The following is an 18,542-nucleotide window of genomic DNA, read 5'->3' as shown; positions in this document are numbered from 1 at the left end:
CGCAGGGAAGTGTTTTCCGGCTCAGGACGCATCTTCCGTAAGGTCGGCATCCGGAAGTTCCCGGAAGTGGCTGGGCCGCAGGTTTCCGGTACAGGTCAGGAAAAATGGCGGTGGCTGTCATGTTCCCGGCTCTGACGCGGGTGAGGAGACTGAAAGGTCTAGGGTCCTAGGCGGACCACAGTGGAAACTGAGTCTCGTCTTCCTCTGCAGTCTTGGAGACCGCGAGGAGCATCCAAAAAGCCTGATAGTCCAGGGCAAGGGCAGACCGAAGGAGAGGTCGATCTTGCAAAATTTGGATATTCAAGTCGCTTCCCCCTTTCCTGTGTGCATGTATTGTACTTGTAGTATAGTTGAACAGTTAGTCTTCCTGCGAGACCCAGTTCAGATTTCAGCTGTTGCCTCTTGGAGTTGGCCCGACCGCCCCTGGGAGCCCCAAATCTCCGTTCTTAAGTCTTTCTGTTCCAAGGTCTTCTCTAATATGTCATTTCACATCGTATCATAAGGTCTTCTTTTTAATTGTAGATGTTTATCACTATATACTTCTCTCTTAGTACTACTTTTTGCTGCATCTAATAATGTTTTGTATGCTGTGTCTTTAGTCTCATGATAATTTCCAATTTCCCTTTTGATTTCTTTGACTCATTTGCATCATTGGTTAAGTGTGTTATTTAATTTAGCATATTTGTAAATTTTCAAATTTTCCTTCGGCTATTAATTTCTAGTTTCACCCCATTATGGTCAGAAAATATCTCATATAATTTCAGTATTCTTAGACTTGTTTTGTAACTTAACATGTGATCTGTCCTGGAGAAAGTTCTCAGCGTGCTGGAGAAGAATATTTAGTCTTGCTGCTGCTATTGGGTGGAATGTTCTGCGTATGTCTGTCTGGTTAATTGGGAATGAAGTCTTGTTCTAATCCTCTATGTTTCATTATTGTTCTTCTGTCTGGAGGTTCTGTTCATTATTGGAAGTTATGAAATGAAATCTATTATCGTGTTGCTATTTCTCTCTTCAATGCTGTCAATATTTGCTTCATATATTGAGTGCTCTGATGTTGATTGCATATATATTTATAATTTTTCTATCTTTCTGGTGAATTGACCTTTTTTATCATTATGTAGTGTACTTTGTCTTATGACAGTTTTTGACTTAAAGTCTGTTTTGTCTGGTATGAGTAGGGGCTTTCTGCTCATTTTTGGTTACCATTTTCGTCCTTTTACTCTCAGCCTATGTATATCCTTAGGTCTAAAGCAAGTCTTTTGAAACAGAGTATAGTTGGATCTCTTTTTTCTTTTTTTAATCCATTCAGCCACTCTGTGTATTTTGGTTGGGGACTTACATTTATATTTAAAATAATTACTGGTAGAGAAAGATTTGCTGTTGCCATTTTGTTCATTGTTTTCTGTTTGTCTTGTAGCTTCTGTGTCTCTCTTTTCCTCTAGTCATCTTTTGTGTTTCATTGCTTTATTTTTTTTTTTATAGAACCATACTTTGATTCCTTTCTAATTTTTTATTGTGTATCTGCTATAGGTATTTCCTTTGTGGTTATTGTGGGACTTACACAGAAATATTATAATTTATTCTAAACTGGTAACAATTTAACTTTAATCTCATACAAAATTCTATTCTTCTATTTCTTCCTACTTCATTTTATTGATGTCACAGTTCCACATGTTATATTGTGTGTTTATGAACATACTTTTTTTTTTTTGTATTTTTCTGAGCTGGAAACGGGGAGAGACAGTCAGACAGACTCCGGCATGCGCCCGACCGGGATCCACCTGGCACGCCCACCAGGGGCGACGCTCTGCCCACCAGGGGGCGATGCTCTGCCCCTCCAGGGTGTCACTCTGTTGCAACCAGAGCCACTCTAGCGCCTGGGGCAGAGGCCAAGGAGCCATCCCTAGTGCCCGGGCCATCTTTGCTCCAATGGAGCCTTGGCTGCGGGAGGGGAAGAGAGAGACAGAGAGGAAGGAGAGGGGGAGGGGTGGAGAAGCAGATGGGCACTTCTCCTATGTGCCCTGGCCGGGAATCGAACCCGGGTCCCCCGCACGCCAGGCCAACGCTCTACCGCTGAGCCAACCGGCCAGGGCCAGGCTTCTTTTTTTCAGGAGCTCATAATCTCTTCCTCCCTCTGGTGTCTGTCTACGGTACTGCAGGTTCTCTGGAGCTACAACAAGCTTCCTAGTTCTCTTGGTCTCAGTAGCCCCTAGGTTTCTAGAGTATCGCAGATTCTACTAAAACTGCAAGTTGGCCAAGACAAAAACCAGTTTCTTGAGCAGCTCCTTGGAAGGCAGGAATATTGGATGCATGCTCCACTTTTCTTTCCCTCTCAGGGGAGAAGCTGCCAAGCTGTGTTGTCCTCTGTCTGCTGTACCATGGGTCCTCTGGAGCATGGGCAAGCCATCCAGCTCTCTTCTGTTCTCAGAGTCCCCCCCGGCGGCTAGAGTATGCTGGGTCCTGTCAGTGCTCTGAGACGGTGAGACAGAAACCATTCTCCTGACACCTCCCCAGACAGCTGGAACTTTAGGCGTACATTCCAACTCTTACCTCCCCAGGGAGAAGCCAGGAGTTGGAGGTTTTCTTACGCTTGCTCTGTGCTGAGCCAGGGATAGGGACCTGGTGAATGACTGTGCTAGAATGCCTTTGTTCTCAGCAGCCCCCAACCTGGCAGCCTTCCCAGCACTGACGTTCAGAGAGGACAGAAACTGGCCGGTTGGGCAGCCCCCTGAGAAGTCTGCGTGTCGGACACGTGTTTCAGGCTTCTCCTTCTCCAGGGAGAAACCAGGAGCTGAGAATCTTCTTCGGTTGCACTGGACTGAGCCGGGGGGAGGGACTGTGATGAATGATGATCATGAATTTTCCTTCCAGCTGTGATGCAGCTGCCTTTGTGCTTGCCTGGGGTTTAGGACCCTTTAACTGGTTTCTGGGTTTCTCATAAAGGTGACTGGCCCGTGTGTTGTGGAGTTGGAAGTCTGCAGGAGAAGGAGAGTGTGGGGCTTCCTGTTCTGCTGTCATGCTAACGTTACCTTCGCGTCGCATCTTGATAGTTTTTGCCCTTCTCTAGATTGAGGGCCCTCAAAGGGTTAGGGTCCATGCCATCACTGTCTGCTCAGATTTAACACAGTCCGGTGACTACAATATAAACCATACCAACCATAAGGGAATGCAAAGGAAAGAGGAAATATTTCTGCTGAAGAATTTCCGGAAGGACAGTGGTTAAGACCTGTTTGCAATTAGAGCTAGTTTTCAATTCCAACTACACTTACTACAGACATGGGCAAAAGTAGGTTTACAGCTGTTCTATGGAAAGAGACATCAGGTTATGATTGTTACAATAGCTTTATTTATTTATATAGTGACAGAGACAAAGAGAAGTAGAGGGACAGACAGATAGGGGCAGACAGACAGGAAGGGAGAGAGATGAGAAGCATCCGTTCTTCATTACAGCACCTTAGTTATCCATTGATCACTTTCCTATATGTACCTTTATGGGGGGGCTACAGCAAAGCGAGTGACCCCTTGCTTAAGCCAGTGACCCTGGGCTCGAGCCATTGACTTTAGGCTTCAAGCTAGCAACCTTTGGGCTCACGCCAGTGACCATAGGGTCATGTCTATGATCCCACACTCAAGCCAGCGACCCCGCCCTCAAGCTAGTGAGCCCTCACTCAAGCCGGATGAGTCCATGCTCAAGCCAGCGACCTCAGGGTTTTGATTCTGGGTCCTCCATGTCCCAGTCTGATTCTCTATCCACTGCGCCACCACCTGGTCAGGCGTACAATAGCTTTATTAACTCAAAGGAATGTTACAATGCAACTGGAAGCCTCCTTTGCCCACCCCTGTATTTAGGTGGCCTTGGTAAGTTTTTTTTAAGCTCTCAAGCCTCATCTTCTTAAGCTGTAAAGTGGGATCCATATCAGAATAACTTCTTAAGGAGTAAATGAGAGCAAATGCATTTAGCACCTAGTAAGTATTGAATGGATGACAGTGGTGTTATTTGATGTCGTTAAAAAATGTGGTTTATTTGTTTCAGATGCTTGCTCTGTCAAGGCACCACCTAGTGTCTCCTTTGCTCAGCATGACATCATTCAGCCGTTTCTACAGAGGTGACAGCCCGACAGATTCTCAGAAAGATATGATTGAAATCCCTCTGCCTCCGTGGGAGGAGCGAACTGACGAAGCCATAGAAACCAAAAGAGCCCGCCTGCTGTACGAGAGCAGGAAAAGGGGGATGTTGGAAAACTGCATTCTGCTCAGGTAGGGGGACGGTCTCGGTGTCACTTCTCTTTGACTGGAAATGGCCCTGTAACTTCTTTCTTTCTCACTTTTTAGCCTCTTTGCTAAAGAATATCTGCACCGCATGACAGAGAATCAGCTGAACCTGTATGACCGCCTGATTAACGAGCCCAGTAACGACTGGGATATTTACTACTGGGCTACAGGTACTGGGCGTGAGAAGCAGCAGCACGTGACAAACAGGGCGACTGGGGCTGATCTGAGTCTGGAATGGTGGCCGAGGCAGTTTTCTTTTACTCGTGCAGATAGACGCTCAAACACTTCTCAAATGTTTGCAAAGTGTACAAAAATTTGTTTGATTAGTTAGGATTCTTTGTTTGCAGACAATAGAAACCCCTCCTGTGTAACTTAAGCAAAAAGGAAATGTAGTGACGTTGGACGGGGTCAGAGGAAGGTTGGAGAAAAAGGAGGCTGACAAGGGAGTAGATTCAGACGGCTCGATAACCGCGCAGCAAGAGTCCCTCAGTAGCCTCAGTCCGGCCCGGCCTTTGTGAGGAGCAGAATGTCACTGGGTCGAGTTAGGGTTAGCACTGGCTGTGAGTCCGAGGGGTCCGCCCTGGCTGGGTGGCTCGGTTGGTTAGAGCGTCGTCCCGATATGCAAAGGTTGCCAGTTCGCTCCCCAGTCAGGGAACATACAAAACAGATCGATATTTCTCTCTCTCTCTCTCTGTCTCTTTTTCTTTTTTCTCTTTTCTCTCTTCCTCTCACTCCCTTTCCCTTCCCCTCCCTCTTCTTCCTTCCCTCTTCCCCCCCCTAAAATCAATAAATAAAATTTTTAAAAGTCCAAAACAATAATGGCTTAAGCAACACCGAGCTCTGTTTTCCTTTCTCATAACAGAAGTTCAGGGCAGTCACATAGAGGGTTTTTCTTTTTTAATGTGGGCACATTTGTTTGACTTCCTTAAAACCCCACCTCCCCCGGGCCAACATAGTGGGGTTCTTCTTTTTTTATTTTATTTTATTTTATTTTATTTTTTTATTCATTTTAGAGAGGAGAAGAAGAGACAGAGAGAGAGAGAGGAGAGACAGAGAGAGAGAAGGGGGGAGGAGCTGGAAGCATCAACTCCCATATGCGCCTTGACCAGGCAAGCCCAGGGTTTCAAACCGGCGACCTCAGCATTTCCAGGTCGATGCTTTTATCCACTGCGCCACCACAGGTCAGGCCATAGCGGGGTTCTGAAAGTCACCAGGTCGAGTCCTCTTGATTTGCTACTCCTTCACCCTCAGCGCGTGTCGTCTACCTTCCGATCCCAGACGGCTGTGGAGGCTGTCCGTCATGCCCATATTTTCCCAGGAAAAAGTTCCGCGTTCTTCATAGAGCCTTCTCAGGCAATTAGACACTGTACTTCCACTTATTTTCCATTGGCCACAATGTAGTCACATGTCCGGACTTGGCCGTAAAGAAGAAATAATAACAGTCTATACCATGTGTCCAACTAAATTGGGATTGTATTACGAAGGAAAAATGAGAGAGGAGTATTAGGGGACATCTCAGCCATTTCTCTCACACTCTGGGGCTTCTCTTTCTGTGTTTCCACTCAGTACGCACCATAAAACAAGCCATTCTGTAGGTTCCAAGACAAAATGTGATAACGGATTGTGCCTTTGGTACTGTGTCAGAGAACTTGCCTAATGTAAAGTCATAAAGATTTTCTCTGTTCTACGAATTTTATAGTTTTATTTTTTCCTTTCTTGATTTCAGAGAGAGAGAAACATTGATTTCTTGTTCCACTTATTTATGCATTCCTTGGTTGATTCTTATACGTGCCCTGACCAGGCACACAACTTCGGCATATCTGGAAGACACTAACAAACTGAGCTATCCAGCCAGGGCTTCACGTCTTCTATATTCTGACAGGTTTTCTCTGTACTTGTTCTGTCAATAAGAGCAGGTGTTGATATCTCCATCTATAATTGTAGATTTTTTATTACTCCTTTCAGTTCTCTCAGTTTTTTGCTTCCTATGTTTTGAAGCTTTGTTATTATATGAAGAAATATTAGGACTGTTATAGCTTCTTGGTGAATTGAGTCCTTTAGCATTTATAATGTCTGTCTTTATTGCTGATAATATTCCTTGATCCAAAGTGTCTGATTGTAATTTAAACACTCCAGCATTCTTTTGATTAGTGTTTGTAAGATGTGTGTTTTTGCACCTGCATAGCTTTCTATTGCTACATAATTAATGACCACAAACTGAGTGACTTTATACACCTGTTTGTTAGCCCATTGCTCTAGATCAGACAGAAGCTGTGCCCACATCTCACAGTCTGAAATCAGAGTCGGCCGTTTTTCATTCCTGCCTGGAAACTAACTTCAGGCTGTCAGAATGAGTTGTAGCACTGAGATCCCGCTTGCCGTGTTAGCTGTTGATCTCTTTCAGCCCCGATGAAGCCACTCTCAGATCTTTGCCCTATGGCCCCGGCCATTTCAGCAGGAGACATCCTTCCTCACGTGGAGTCCTTCTCGCACTTCAGATGTGTCTGATTCCCCCTGTGTGTCTCCTGCTGCAGAAAGCTCTGCTTCTGTGGAGCTTATGTGATGAGGTCAAAACCACCTGGATGATTTCCCTGTGCTCGGCCGCCTGTGCTGTAGGAACATACCCTGATCGTGGGAGGGAGTACCATCGTGTCTGCAGTCCTGGGGATTACACGAGGCGTGTACGCCAGGGGCGTGGGAAGCACTGGGCCCACCTGGCCGTCTGCCTGCCACACCGTTCTTTTGCTTGAAATTGAGCTTCTTGTAGACAGCATATGTAGTCTTTATTTTTTGTCCAGTCTTATAGTTTCTACCTTTTCCTTGGTGTGTTTTAGCCACTTACATATAGTTATCAATGTGATTGCATTAAAATCTGCCATCTTTTTGTTTCCTATTTCTTCCATCTATCCTTTGTTTCTTTTCCTCCCTGTTTCCATGGGGTTTTTTAATTGAGTATTTTAAACTTCATTTTACTCCACTGGTGATTTATTATTTATACCTCTCTTTATAATTTTTTTAGTGATTGCCCTAGGGTTTGCAGTATGCATCTTTAATCACAGCCTACCTTCAAGTAATATTATACTGCTTCATATATAATGTAAGAGCGGCACAATGGCACACTCCGTTTCTCCCCGTCTTTTGTGCTGTTGTCATAATTTCTGTTTTTACTTATGCTGTGAGCCTACACCACCTTTGTATTGTTTTACCTTAGAGTTATCTTTAGAGCAATTTAAAATAAGGAAAAGAATACTTTATGAATTATAACATATACAGCATATGTAAATACACAGGTAACATAATATATAACATTGTGATGTATAAAGTACATTATATTTTATATTTAACTTCATTTTGTCTTATGAGACCTTCATTTCTTTATGTAGATCCATTTTTTTAATCTGGTATCATATTCCTGAAGAATTTCCTTTAATATTTCCTGTAGTTCAGGTCTGCTGTTAGAAATTCTCTCAGCTTTTGTCTCTTTTTTATTTTTTACTTTTTACAGAGACAGAGAGTCAGAGAGAGGGATAGATAGGGACAGACAGACAGCAACGGAGAAAGATGAGAAGCATCAATCATCAGTATTTTGTTGTGACACCTTAGTTGTTCATTGATTGCTTTCTCATATGTGTCTTGACTGTGGGGCTACAGCAGACCGAGTAACCCCTTGCTCGAGCCAGCGACCTTGGGTCCTCGCTGGTGAGCTTTGCTCAAACCAGATGAGCCCGCGCTCAAGCTGGCGACCTCAGGGTCTCAAACCTGGGTCCTCCGCATCCTAGTCCGACGCTCTATCCACTGCGCCACCGCCTGGTCAGGCAGCTTTTGTCATTTTTGAAGGATATTTTCACTGGGTATGGAATTACAGGTTCACAGTCTTTCAGCACCTTAAAGGGATACTCGGGCGCTTTTTGTTCCTTTGCTAGGCTAGTAGTACAAAGGGTTGAGTCAGTCTGGTTAGGAACTGAGCTGGATTTGGGTTTGTTGCTTTGGTTACCTGCATTGTACCACCAGCTTCACATTCCTCTGGTGCTACCATGTGCAGGTTTGTGGTTTGCCTAGTTTCTGACAAGAGGTCGCCATGTCTTTGTTCCTTTCTATGCACTGCATCTTTTCATTCTGAATGTTTTCAACAGTTTATCTTTGGTGTCTAGCATTCTGAATATGATGTGTCTAGATGCTTGTTTTTGGTACTTATCCTGCTTAGGGTTCTCTGGGCGTGTTGGGTCCAGTTACACTTAGGTTAGACTGTCATTTCATAGCGTTTGGACTCTGTTTTGTGTTTTTTACTCTTTTTTCTTTATGAATCAGTTTTGGTAATTTGTGTTGGATAATATCTATTGCCTTATCTAATTTTTTCCTTGACTGTGTCAGGTCTTATAGTAGAACTGTTGAGGTCATTTTGCTTCTTTGCTTATTTTTGTTTTTAGCATTTCCATTGGACTTTTACAGTTTCTAACTCTCTGCTAGAATTCCTCACCTGTTCATATATTTTGTTTTCTTCTTCTACTCAAGTCTTTAGCATATTAGTCAGTTACTTTAAATTTCCTAATAGCCTAACACTTGGGTCATCCCTTAGTCTGTTTCTGTTGATTGCTTTACCTCGTCATGGTGTGTGTGTGTGTGTGTCATAATTTTTGATTGAATGTTAGGCATATGAGTAAGACAGTAAAGACAGAGGTGAGTAGTATTTATGCCTAGAAATGGGCGTGCTTCTGTTGGGCTGCTGGGTGGCGGTCAGGTCAGTGCAGTTAGGAGCTAGCGCGCTTTGTTTCTGTTACTGCTTTCTTTCCCTTCAGCGCCCCAGCCTCTGAGGTTACCATGTGCTTGGGGAGGGGCCGAGTCTCCCGAGTGTGTTTCTCCATGTTCCTGGTTTACCCTCAGCTTTCAGCCTTCCTGTATTTCTGTGCCCCGAAGGGAATCTCTCTCCCTGCTTTTACCATCTCCCAGTTGTAGATTCTTGTGGTTTTTTTACTGGGTGCGTATCAGTTTGGGGAGGGGAGGTTGGGAGAGCATTCTCCGTGATCCTGGGCCAGCGTCAGTCCCTGCGGCCCTGGGTCTCAGAGGTGGGCCTTCTCAGTGACCCTGCCCACCCCACAGGGGAGAGGGTAGATTTTTCTTCTACCAGCTCAAATGGGTCCTCAGATGTGCCCTGTAAGATACAAGATTTGCTGTCCCACTCGCAGCCACGTGTGGCTTTTGTTCTGTAGAAGGAAAGGGCTGGACTGGGCTTTATACTCTGTTTGCAGTGTTGTCTGCTCCCCTCCTCCTGGCCTGATTGCTGACAGCGCTTTCTGCAGCCTCCTGTTCTGAACCCTCTTTGTCAGGAACATATTCAGTGAAAGTTTGTTGAGAAGAACCTGTAGGTGGGTGTGAACTCACCTGTCTGTGGCTATTCCATACTTGGCTTTTCATTAAAAATTTTATTCATTAAAAATTTTGGCCAAGCCTGACCAGGTGGAGGCGCAGTGGATTGAATGTCAACCTGGGACGCTGAGGACCCAGGTTTGAAACCCTGAGGCTGCAGCTTCAGCCTGGGCACACCAGCTTGAGCACGGGGTCACTGGCTTGAGTGTGTGGTCACCAACTTGAGCGTGGGATCATAGACATGACCCCATGGTCGCTGGCTTGAGCCCAAAGGTCACTGGCTTAAAGCCCAAGGTTGCTGGCTTGAGCAAGGGATCACTGGCTCAGCTGGTCAAGGCACATATGAGAAAGCAATCAATGAACAACCAAAGTGTCACAACTACCAGTTGATGCTTCTCATCTCTCTCCCTTCCTGTCCGTCTGTCCCCCCTAACCTCCCTTGCAAAAAAAAAAAAAAATGTAGCTGAATCTTTTTCTCTGCCTGTGTCCTGCCCAGTGTCTCTTCCTGTGCTCTGTCTCAGGTGAGCAAGTGCTCATGTCGTTTCTCCTTGGAGTCCTTAGATTTTATTCTACATGGTTGCCCTGTGACCTCAGCTCTCTGATGACTTCAAGAACACTCATGATGTTTGTAGTTTATCTGGCTTTTTGTTGTTGGAATGAGAAGTGTTCTTTCCCACTTCCAGCATCCTAGGGAGGAAGCTGAATCTTGATCTTATTTTGATCATTACAAAGAAACAGGTGCCTGGTCCGCTGGACGCTAGGCCCCATGCTGAGTGAAGGGGGAGTCAGACTTGGTTTTGAGGAATTCCCCTCCTAGCCTTGCATTTAGTCTTGACAGGCGGGTAGTTCTAGAACACGTTTCCTAGGCTTTCCCGTGGGAGGCCTTGCTTGTCGTTTGAAGCGTGAGTGTCTCAGGGAGGAGAGAGGACTGGAGGGGAGCAGCACGCTGCCGGACCCCGCCCCGCCCCCGCCCCCAGGCGAGCAGCACACGCTGCCGGACCCCGCCCCCCCCCAGGCGAGCAGCACACGCTGCCGGACCCCGCCCCCCCCCCAGGCGAGCAGCACACGCTGCCGGACCCCGCCCCCCCCCCAGGCGAGCAGCACACGCTGCCGGACCCCGCCCCCCCCCCAGGCGAGCAGCACGCTGCTGGACCCCGCCCCCCCCCAGGCGTGTAGCACACGCTGCGGGACTCCCGCCCCGCCCGAGGCTGGCGTTCTCCCCGGCTGTGCTCTCGGTCCTTTGTCCGTCCAGATCTGCTTCCTCAGGGTCATGTCGCTGTTGTGGACTCTAATAGCCTTCCAATAAATTCCTTTTTGCTGAAGTTTACTTGCGTTACTAATTTCTGTCACTTAGAACCAAGGACCTTTGCCCCAGGAAATTTATAGACCAGAAGGGGAAACATAATGCCTAGAAAAGAACTGAAATCCGAAATGCAGAGCAGGATAATACAGCCGAGGTGGGACAGGCCGGAGGTCGGCGCACTTGTTTGTAAAAGACCAGACAGGACGCATTTCAGTCTTGTGGCCATATGGTGTCCGCTGCCCTCCGCCGCTGTGGCGCACAGGCAGCCGTGCACGATCTGAACCAGCTGAGCAGCTGTCCCAGTAAAACTAGTTCCAGACACGGCTGCCATTGTTTGCCCGCTCCGGTTTCAGGTAGAGGCTGCTGTGTGTATTTAGAGGCAGAATAGACACGGTCTGTGTCTGCCGAGGCTCTGGCCAAGGCCAGAGTTTCCAGTTTCAAGAGCCTTTTGCCTAAATATTGACTGATTGACATAATTCTTTCTGCCCATTCTTCCTTTGCAGAAGCAAAACCAGCCCCGGAGATATTTGAAAACGAAGTCATGGCACTGCTGAGGGAATTTGCTAAGAACAAAAACAAAGAGCAGAGACTGCGTGCCCCAGATCTCGAATACCTCTTCGAAAAGCCGCGTTGAGCTGCGCACACTTCCTGCCGTGGGGCTCAGTGCACGGACCCTCGCTGCTTGGGACGGGTACCGGCTCGGGCGCCCTGCCTTCCCTTCGCTGCTCAGCTCACCCGGCCCATCCAGCCTGCCCCACGTGATGGGCCCACGTCTCTCCCAGGACATGGAAATGCTCCGTGTCTCATTCTAACACCTTTTTCCGCTCTAGGCCTCAGAAGTGGTTTAGAAGTGTGAGGGCTTCCTCTAGCCACCCAGATATGTGTGAAATCGTCTTTAAGATTAAGTCACCTACAGATAACAGTGCTGAATTTACTTCCACTAGTTTCTTTCTGAAATCAAGAATTTAAAAAAGAAGCAGATTTTCTGTTATTTCATAAATGTGTATCCATTTTCCCTGTAGAAAAAGAGATTAAAGAAAAATTGCAAACATTAATCATTTTTGTTATTACTCCTTCCACTTAAAAATTTTACATGCCCAATAACTGCTTTGAAAATTGGCTAATTAATTTAAAACATCTTTTAAAAGAAAAGAAAGAAAAAGCGGTTTGTCAGCGTTGCGGCCCCGCTGGTCTGGTCCCTGGCTGGCCTCTGCCACAGGAGGGCGCTGTGGGAAAGCTAATGTGGCCGCTGGCCCTTCAGCGGGAGGCGTGCTGGGCGCAGAGAGGCAGCCAACTGCCCCTGCTGCTGCACGGACAGCTTCCCCCCAGCGGCCAGGGCTTTGTTCAAGTGCAAGTCTCCCCTCCCAACCCAGAAAGGTTCTTCCTGCCCCTGCCGAGGGAAGCTGACCCAGGAGCCCTGACCCGACTCTTGCAAAGACACAGCTGGCAGGATGAGGGTGCACGCGGGAGTGAGGTGTGCGATGCTGCTTAACAGCCCACTTCCTCATCACGTTTTCTCCAAAATGTTCGCTCTGTAAACTGATGGTAACGGGATGTTAAAGAGTGTTTTGAAAAGGAAAATCATAGTGCCCAACCCTCACACAATTACTTAATTTTGTCTAGTCCCATATAATCCTCAGACATGATTATGGAGTTTATAAGGTCACAATTGTAGGTTTCATTTCCATATAACAGCATAGCAACTTTTTAAAATATTTCTACAGTCTCCACAGTTATTTTCGTTGGTAAAAGAACACAAAACTATGTAGACTGAATTAAAGTGTTTGGCTCCAGGGAAGACTTCGGGGTTGCGAGGGGCGGCCTCCCTGGAGGGCGGTCCCCTCGGAGCTGCGGTCCGGTCAGAAGGGCCAGCACCAGGACTGGGCCAGCACCGCCCGAAGGTGAGGCCTTAGGAAGGCAGGCCGGACTGACCGGAGGCGGTTGACTGGCCATCAGAGCTGTGCGTGCGGGGGAAGTCCAGGTTTCGGGCGCTGTTGAGCCACGAGGGTCCTGTCTGCCCCTCGGTGCCCTGGCTAGGGGGGAAAGAGAGGAGACCTGGCCTGGACTGACACGGCCCTCAAAGCGCCACAGCGCCCCCGCAGACCAGTGGGGCTGTGCCTATTTTGTAGATGAGAAAGGGGCCTCAGAGAGTAGTCTGTCCAAGGTCAAGCAGCTGTTCCGTCAAAAAGCCAGACTCTCATTTAGTTCGGTCTGCTTCCAAAGCTCGTGAACTTTCTACTAGAACACACTACCTCCCTGCTGGAAACTCAGTAAAAACCTACGCTTTTAAAAATGATGGCACAGAAACTCCACGGTTCTCAGGCGTGTCCTGTGTGTCACACAGGCCAGGAAGCTGCCAGACGCTTACCCTCGTCGGCCCTCAGGCACCCAGGCTAGCTCTCGTCAAGCGAGGAAGCAGTGCAGGCCCTGGTTACAGGTTCAGATCCTGACTGCACTGCTTGCTGCGTAAATGAATGGGCTTGAGCCTCGGCTTCCTCATCTCTAAAATGGGGACGGCGACACTCTTTATCTTAAGCAGGGGTGAAGGTCGGATGAGAAAGGGATGAAGCATGTGCAGCTCTTGGGTGAACCCCAGCACACGGTAGGCTCTCAGGACTTAGCAAGTGTCAGCGTTGGATCACGGCCTCAGCCCAAGACGTAAAACCTGTCTCCTAACCCAGTGGTCCCCAACCTTTCTTGGGCCACGGACTGGTTTAATGTCAGAAAATATTTTCACGGACTGGCCTTTAGGGTGGGATGGATAAATGTATCACGTGACCGAGACAAGCGTCAAGAGTGAGTCTTAGACAGACGTAACAGAGGGAATCTGGTCATTTTTTAAAAATAAAACTTCTACCTGACCAGGCAGTGCTGCAGTGGATAGAGCGTCGAACTGGGATGCGGAGGACCCAGGTTTGAGAGACCCCAAGGTCTCCAGCTTGAGCACGGGCTCATCTGGTTTGAACAAAGCTTGGACCAAGGTCGCTGGCTTGAGCAAGGGGTTACTCAGTCTGCTGAAAGTCCGCGGTCAAGGCACATATGAGAAAGCAATCAATGAACAACTAAGATGTTGCAACGAAAAACTGATGATTGGTGCTTCTCATCTCTCTCCGTTCCTGTCTGTCTGTCCCTATCTAGCCCTCTCTCTGACTCTCTCTCTGTCGCTGGAATAAATAAATAAATAAATAAATAAATAAATAAAACATTGTTCAGACTTAAATATAAATAAAACGGAAATAATGTAAGTTATTTATTCTTTCTCTGCAGACCGGTACCAAATGGCCCATGGACTGGTACCGGTCCGCGGCCCGGGGATTGGGGGCCACTGTCCTAACCAATAGCCTGGCGTGTCAGGAAGGTCACCAGAGCCACACGCGGGGCAGGCTCATCTGCAGCTAGAAAGCTGAGCCTATTAACCACGGGGGTGTCTGCCCAGCCAGTGAAGACCAGAGAGAAAACAGGCCCTGGGAACGAGACGTTTGATGGAAAAATCTGCAGCACTCACCTCAGCAGGGAGTGGGAGGGAGACTTAGAAGGCAGAAAGAGCCGAGGCCCGGGGGAAGATGGATGTCACCTGGGGCGCGCATGGCAGCCTCTGGCCATTCTCTTGGGCCTCCCTTGATGTACGGTGGGGAGTAGGGTAAGCAGGCAGAGTTTATAGAGAGAGCGGTATCTGGACTGTAAGAAGGGCACGTGAACTGGGCAGCGACTGGCCCATCTATCTTGGGCATTTATGCAATAAACTCCAGTAGCCAAGTATGCCGTCGGCGTTTTGATCCCACGCGGTTTGATCTTCCTTATTCTGATTTTGTCTTATTTCACATACTGTTCAGCCGCTGCCACTTTCACCTGGGAATGCCATGCTTCTAAAGGAATTGTTTTCCTCTGCGGCTGCTGGCTTGTGTCATCTATGAAAGTGAAGGATCTTGCTAACTCCAGCTGCTCAGTGTCAGACCCAGGGGTGCTATGTAAACAGTTTTTCCCTTTATTGGGCATTAAGTAAAACTAGGCAGGCCACAGTGCATTAAAAAATTTTTTTTTTTAATAAACGTATATCAAGGGCCAGCAGCCCCCCAAGGGTCCGTGGCGAACAGAAGCTAGATTCTTTCCTCTCAGTTTGACGCATTGCTGCTCGCTGACCTCATTCAAAGCCTGCGCCGGGGCTGCTGAGCGTCTGGCCCTGCCCTGACCCATCAACCGCGGTCTCCCGAGTCCTGTCTCCAGGCTCCCACGTGACGCATCAAACTGGGTCAGTAACGGCTGTTCTCTTCCCATCATTTTCTCACTGAATCATTTTAAGTCTTCAAAATCCATAAGCCAAACACCTTTTGCCCGAGTTCGGCGCCTTCGGTGGAGCGCATCTGTTGCAGGTCATTGTGGAGGCACCTCTTGCTGGCTTCGGGCATTATCTGGAGGTCATCTGGTCTGTCTCCTCAGCCCCAGCCAGGGCGGCACTGGCACAAACCTGGCTCCTATTTTAAATATCATCAGGGAAAGAGATTCCTCTGGGAGAGGTGAGAGTCTCACATTTATCCTTCAACTCATCTGCTGCTCCTGTGGCTAGACAGGAAGATTCCATGATACGGAAGCTCAGGCAGCCTTAAATGGCAAGTGAGCCTGGCAGGCTGTGAGCTGACAGCCCCCTTTATTACTACAGCCTGTCGTGTCTGGGGACGGTGGGCCTGCCATCCTGCAGCTGTCAGGGTGACGATGCTGGTCAGCTTCTAGTTAAGCCACCTGTGACACCTCCATTTCCTACTGAACCCCCTGAGCGGTGTTAGACTCTGCCCCAGCCAGGGAGAATGGCATTGGTGGGGGACAAGGCGCCTCAGGCAAGGACTGCTCTTCGGCTCTAAGAAACCAAGGTCTGTTAGCAGTCAGACATTTCGGAGGGATGGTAGGAAAGGTGGAGGATCCAAGACAACATCAGGCTTCAGAGGAGAAGGCACGCAGAGACATCTACCACCTGGTAACCTGGGTTCACGAGAGGAGAGTGTAAGTCTTTGGCTGGGTCCCAGCTCTTGCCTGAATCCAGACACTTCTGCCAAGGAGAAGAATGTTCTTTCAAAAGGGCGATGGAAACACATTTTACAGGACCACACATCACAGCATGTCGTTTTAAAAAGCAAATGATAGGCCCTGGCCAGTTGGCTCAGTGGTAGAGCGTCAGCCTGGCGTGCAGAAGTCCCGGGTTCGATTCCCAGCCAGGGCACACAGGAGAGGCGCCCATCTGCTTCTCCACCCCTCCCCCTCTCCTTCCTCTCTGTCTCTCTCTTCCCCTCCCGCAGCCGAGGCTCCATTGGAGCAAGGATGGCCCGGGCACTGGGGATGGCTCCTTGGCCTCTGCCCTGGGCGCTGGGGTGGCTCTGGTCGCAGCAGAGCGACGCCCCTGAGGGGTGGAGCATCGCCCCCTGGTGGGCAGAGCGTCGCCCCCTGGTGGGCGTGCCGGGTGGATCCCCGTCGGGCGCATGCGGGAGTCTGTCTGACTGTCTCTCCCCATTTCCAGCTTCAGAAAAATACAAAAAAAAAAAAAAGCAAATGATAACCTGACCTGTGGTGGCTCAGTGGATAAAGCATCAACCTGGAATGCTGAGGTCTCCAGTTCAAAACCCTGGGCTTGCCTGGTCAAGGCACATATGAGAGTTGATGCTTCCCGCTCCTCCCTCCTTCTTTCTGTCTCTCTCTCCTCTATCTCTAAAAATGAATAAATAAAATATAAAAAAATTTTTTTTAAAGCAAATGATAACATTAAGATGTACATTTTATTTCCCTGCAGGCTGGGTAGCTCTGTTGGTTAGAATGTCATCTGATCGCCGAAGTTGCAGTTCTATCCTGGGCAGGACACACACACGGATCAACCAATGAACGTATACGTGGAACAACAAATCAATGTTTCTCTCACTCTCTCTCTTTCTCCCTTCCCTCTTCCCTCTAAAAGATGTACATTGTCTTTCCCGGTGGATTTCAGTGTAATTAGGATGTAATGAAATGTTCACATTTGGTGTTGCCCTGGTTCACATGTTGGAGGGAAATGGACCAGAACAGTTAAGGACTGCTGCTTGGGAATCAGACCCAAGTTAGCGTCCTGGCTTTACCATCTGTAGCTGGGTGACCCTGGGCCGGCTCTTTAACCTCTCCACACTTCTGCATCTCACCTGCAAAAAAACAAGAAAAAGCCCCTCACCTCGTGTGGGCATGAGGACTAGATGAAGTCGTGCATGCAGAGTGCTTAGCACATACCTGACGCCCTATTAACACGCGGTAGTACTAACAGCCACGGCATTGTTCTCCGATGGTGTGCCCGCTGCTAAGAGCTTCACACGGATTACATAACTCACTGCCCGCAGCAGTAACACAAGACACAGGTACAGCGATGTTCCCCTTCTACAGATGAGGAAAGCCAGGCTTGATGAGAGTAAGCTTGCTCCAAGTCGCAGGTGGGAAGTGGTGGAACGAGACCTGGAAGCCAGGCAGCGGGCCCCCAGCGCCTGTGTGCTTAGGCACCACGTGCTCCACCGCCTCAAAGCCCGGCAGCCATCGTCACTGCTGCGCTGTCAGGGGTCCTCACCCTGGATCTTTCCTTGGTCTGCGGAGCTCTGAGGTGCCGGGAACTCTGCAGAGACCCTCTTTCGGTTCCCTCTAGGACCCCCGGGACCGTGACTCTCACAGAGACGACACCACAATCTCAGCAGCTCCACCTGAACCACCTGAGTCCTCCAAGCAGGACAAGAGACGGCTTTCCAGGCGATGGTTGGAGTTCAGGGAGATTTCCTTTGGATTTGGAGGCCGGGAGGCGAAGGGCAGGGCCCTGTCTTCCCATCAGTGTTTGTCCTTTCCTTCCGAGTGGCACGCCGGTTCTGAGAGCTGGGTGTAGCTGGTTGGGAAGGCCACGTGACCTCCAGCACAGGGTCCCACGGTGACTTGCACAGCCTCCATTGCACCTGCCGGCCCCAGCGCTGTTTCCGACCAGCCAGTGCCAATTCCGCCTAAGGCCAGAGGCTCTGACGCCAGGCCCCATGTAAACTGGACCCCCACTTCCCTCCTGCTCCAACCCCCTCGCCAGGGTCGCCCAGAGGGGAGGAGGTTTTAGTAGATGCTGCAGTCGCTACTGTGTTTCTGGCACAGGTAGAAACAGGCAGCCGGTGTGGCCCACATAGGAAAAGTGGTGCTCAGCAGTCTAATCTGAAAGACACGATTGAGGGAAAGCCCCCGAAGTCTAAATTGAGGATCGATCCTGAAGAACTGACGTGTAGCCTTTTCCAACTTTATAAGAGCTTTAATAGGAGAAATAGCAGCTGACTTCCTCCTGGTGGTGGTGGACTAGAAAAAAAATCCACACCCCTCCCAAAATGAGGTCCCTTTTTTTTACAGGGGGTTAATAGCAAAACCATTCGGTCGGTAGGTAGCCACGTAGCCCAGCAGAAAGAACAATGCATTTTGAAGTTAAAAGAGAACATCAGGTGGTTGTGACTCTCTATACATTCATTAACCTTCCTCCTGGGACATGGCGTGTGTGCTTGGACGGCAGCATGTGAGCAGCCAGCCCAGCCTGAGGTTGCAGAGTCACGAGAGCACTCCCTGGCAGCGTCGTGTTTCCCAGACG

General features: G+C 48.5%; 1 protein-coding gene across 1 annotated transcript; it reads left to right on the top strand.

Moving 5' to 3' along the window:
• The first annotated feature begins 8 nt into the window (after positions 1 to 8).
• On the top strand, positions 9 to 11,994 carry SDHAF2 (succinate dehydrogenase complex assembly factor 2). The gene is made up of 4 exons (XM_066360894.1): positions 9 to 140; positions 4,034 to 4,257; positions 4,333 to 4,442; positions 11,443 to 11,994. Exons 1-4 carry the CDS (start codon positions 105 to 107, stop codon positions 11,571 to 11,573), a joined length of 501 nt encoding a protein of 166 aa, XP_066216991.1. The 5' UTR covers positions 9 to 104; the 3' UTR covers positions 11,574 to 11,994.
• The last annotated feature ends 6,548 nt before the right edge of the window (positions 11,995 to 18,542 follow it).

This window comes from Saccopteryx leptura, chromosome 1 (assembly GCF_036850995.1).
Source record: "Saccopteryx leptura isolate mSacLep1 chromosome 1, mSacLep1_pri_phased_curated, whole genome shotgun sequence".
NCBI lineage: Eukaryota > Metazoa > Chordata > Mammalia > Chiroptera > Emballonuridae > Saccopteryx > Saccopteryx leptura.
The sequence above is the reverse complement of the archived record's forward strand: the minus strand, read 5'-3'. Positions and strand labels throughout refer to the sequence as shown.

Coding starts and splice junctions, on each gene's coding strand:
- SDHAF2 (XM_066360894.1), top strand. CDS start 105: ATGGCGGTGGCTGTCATGTTCCCGGCTCTGACGCGG. Junction 141..4,033: donor TGTTCCCGGCTCTGACGCGG/GTGAGGAGACTG, acceptor TATTTGTTTCAG/ATGCTTGCTCTGTCAAGGCA. Junction 4,443..11,442: donor TATTTACTACTGGGCTACAG/GTACTGGGCGTG, acceptor CTTCCTTTGCAG/AAGCAAAACCAGCCCCGGAG.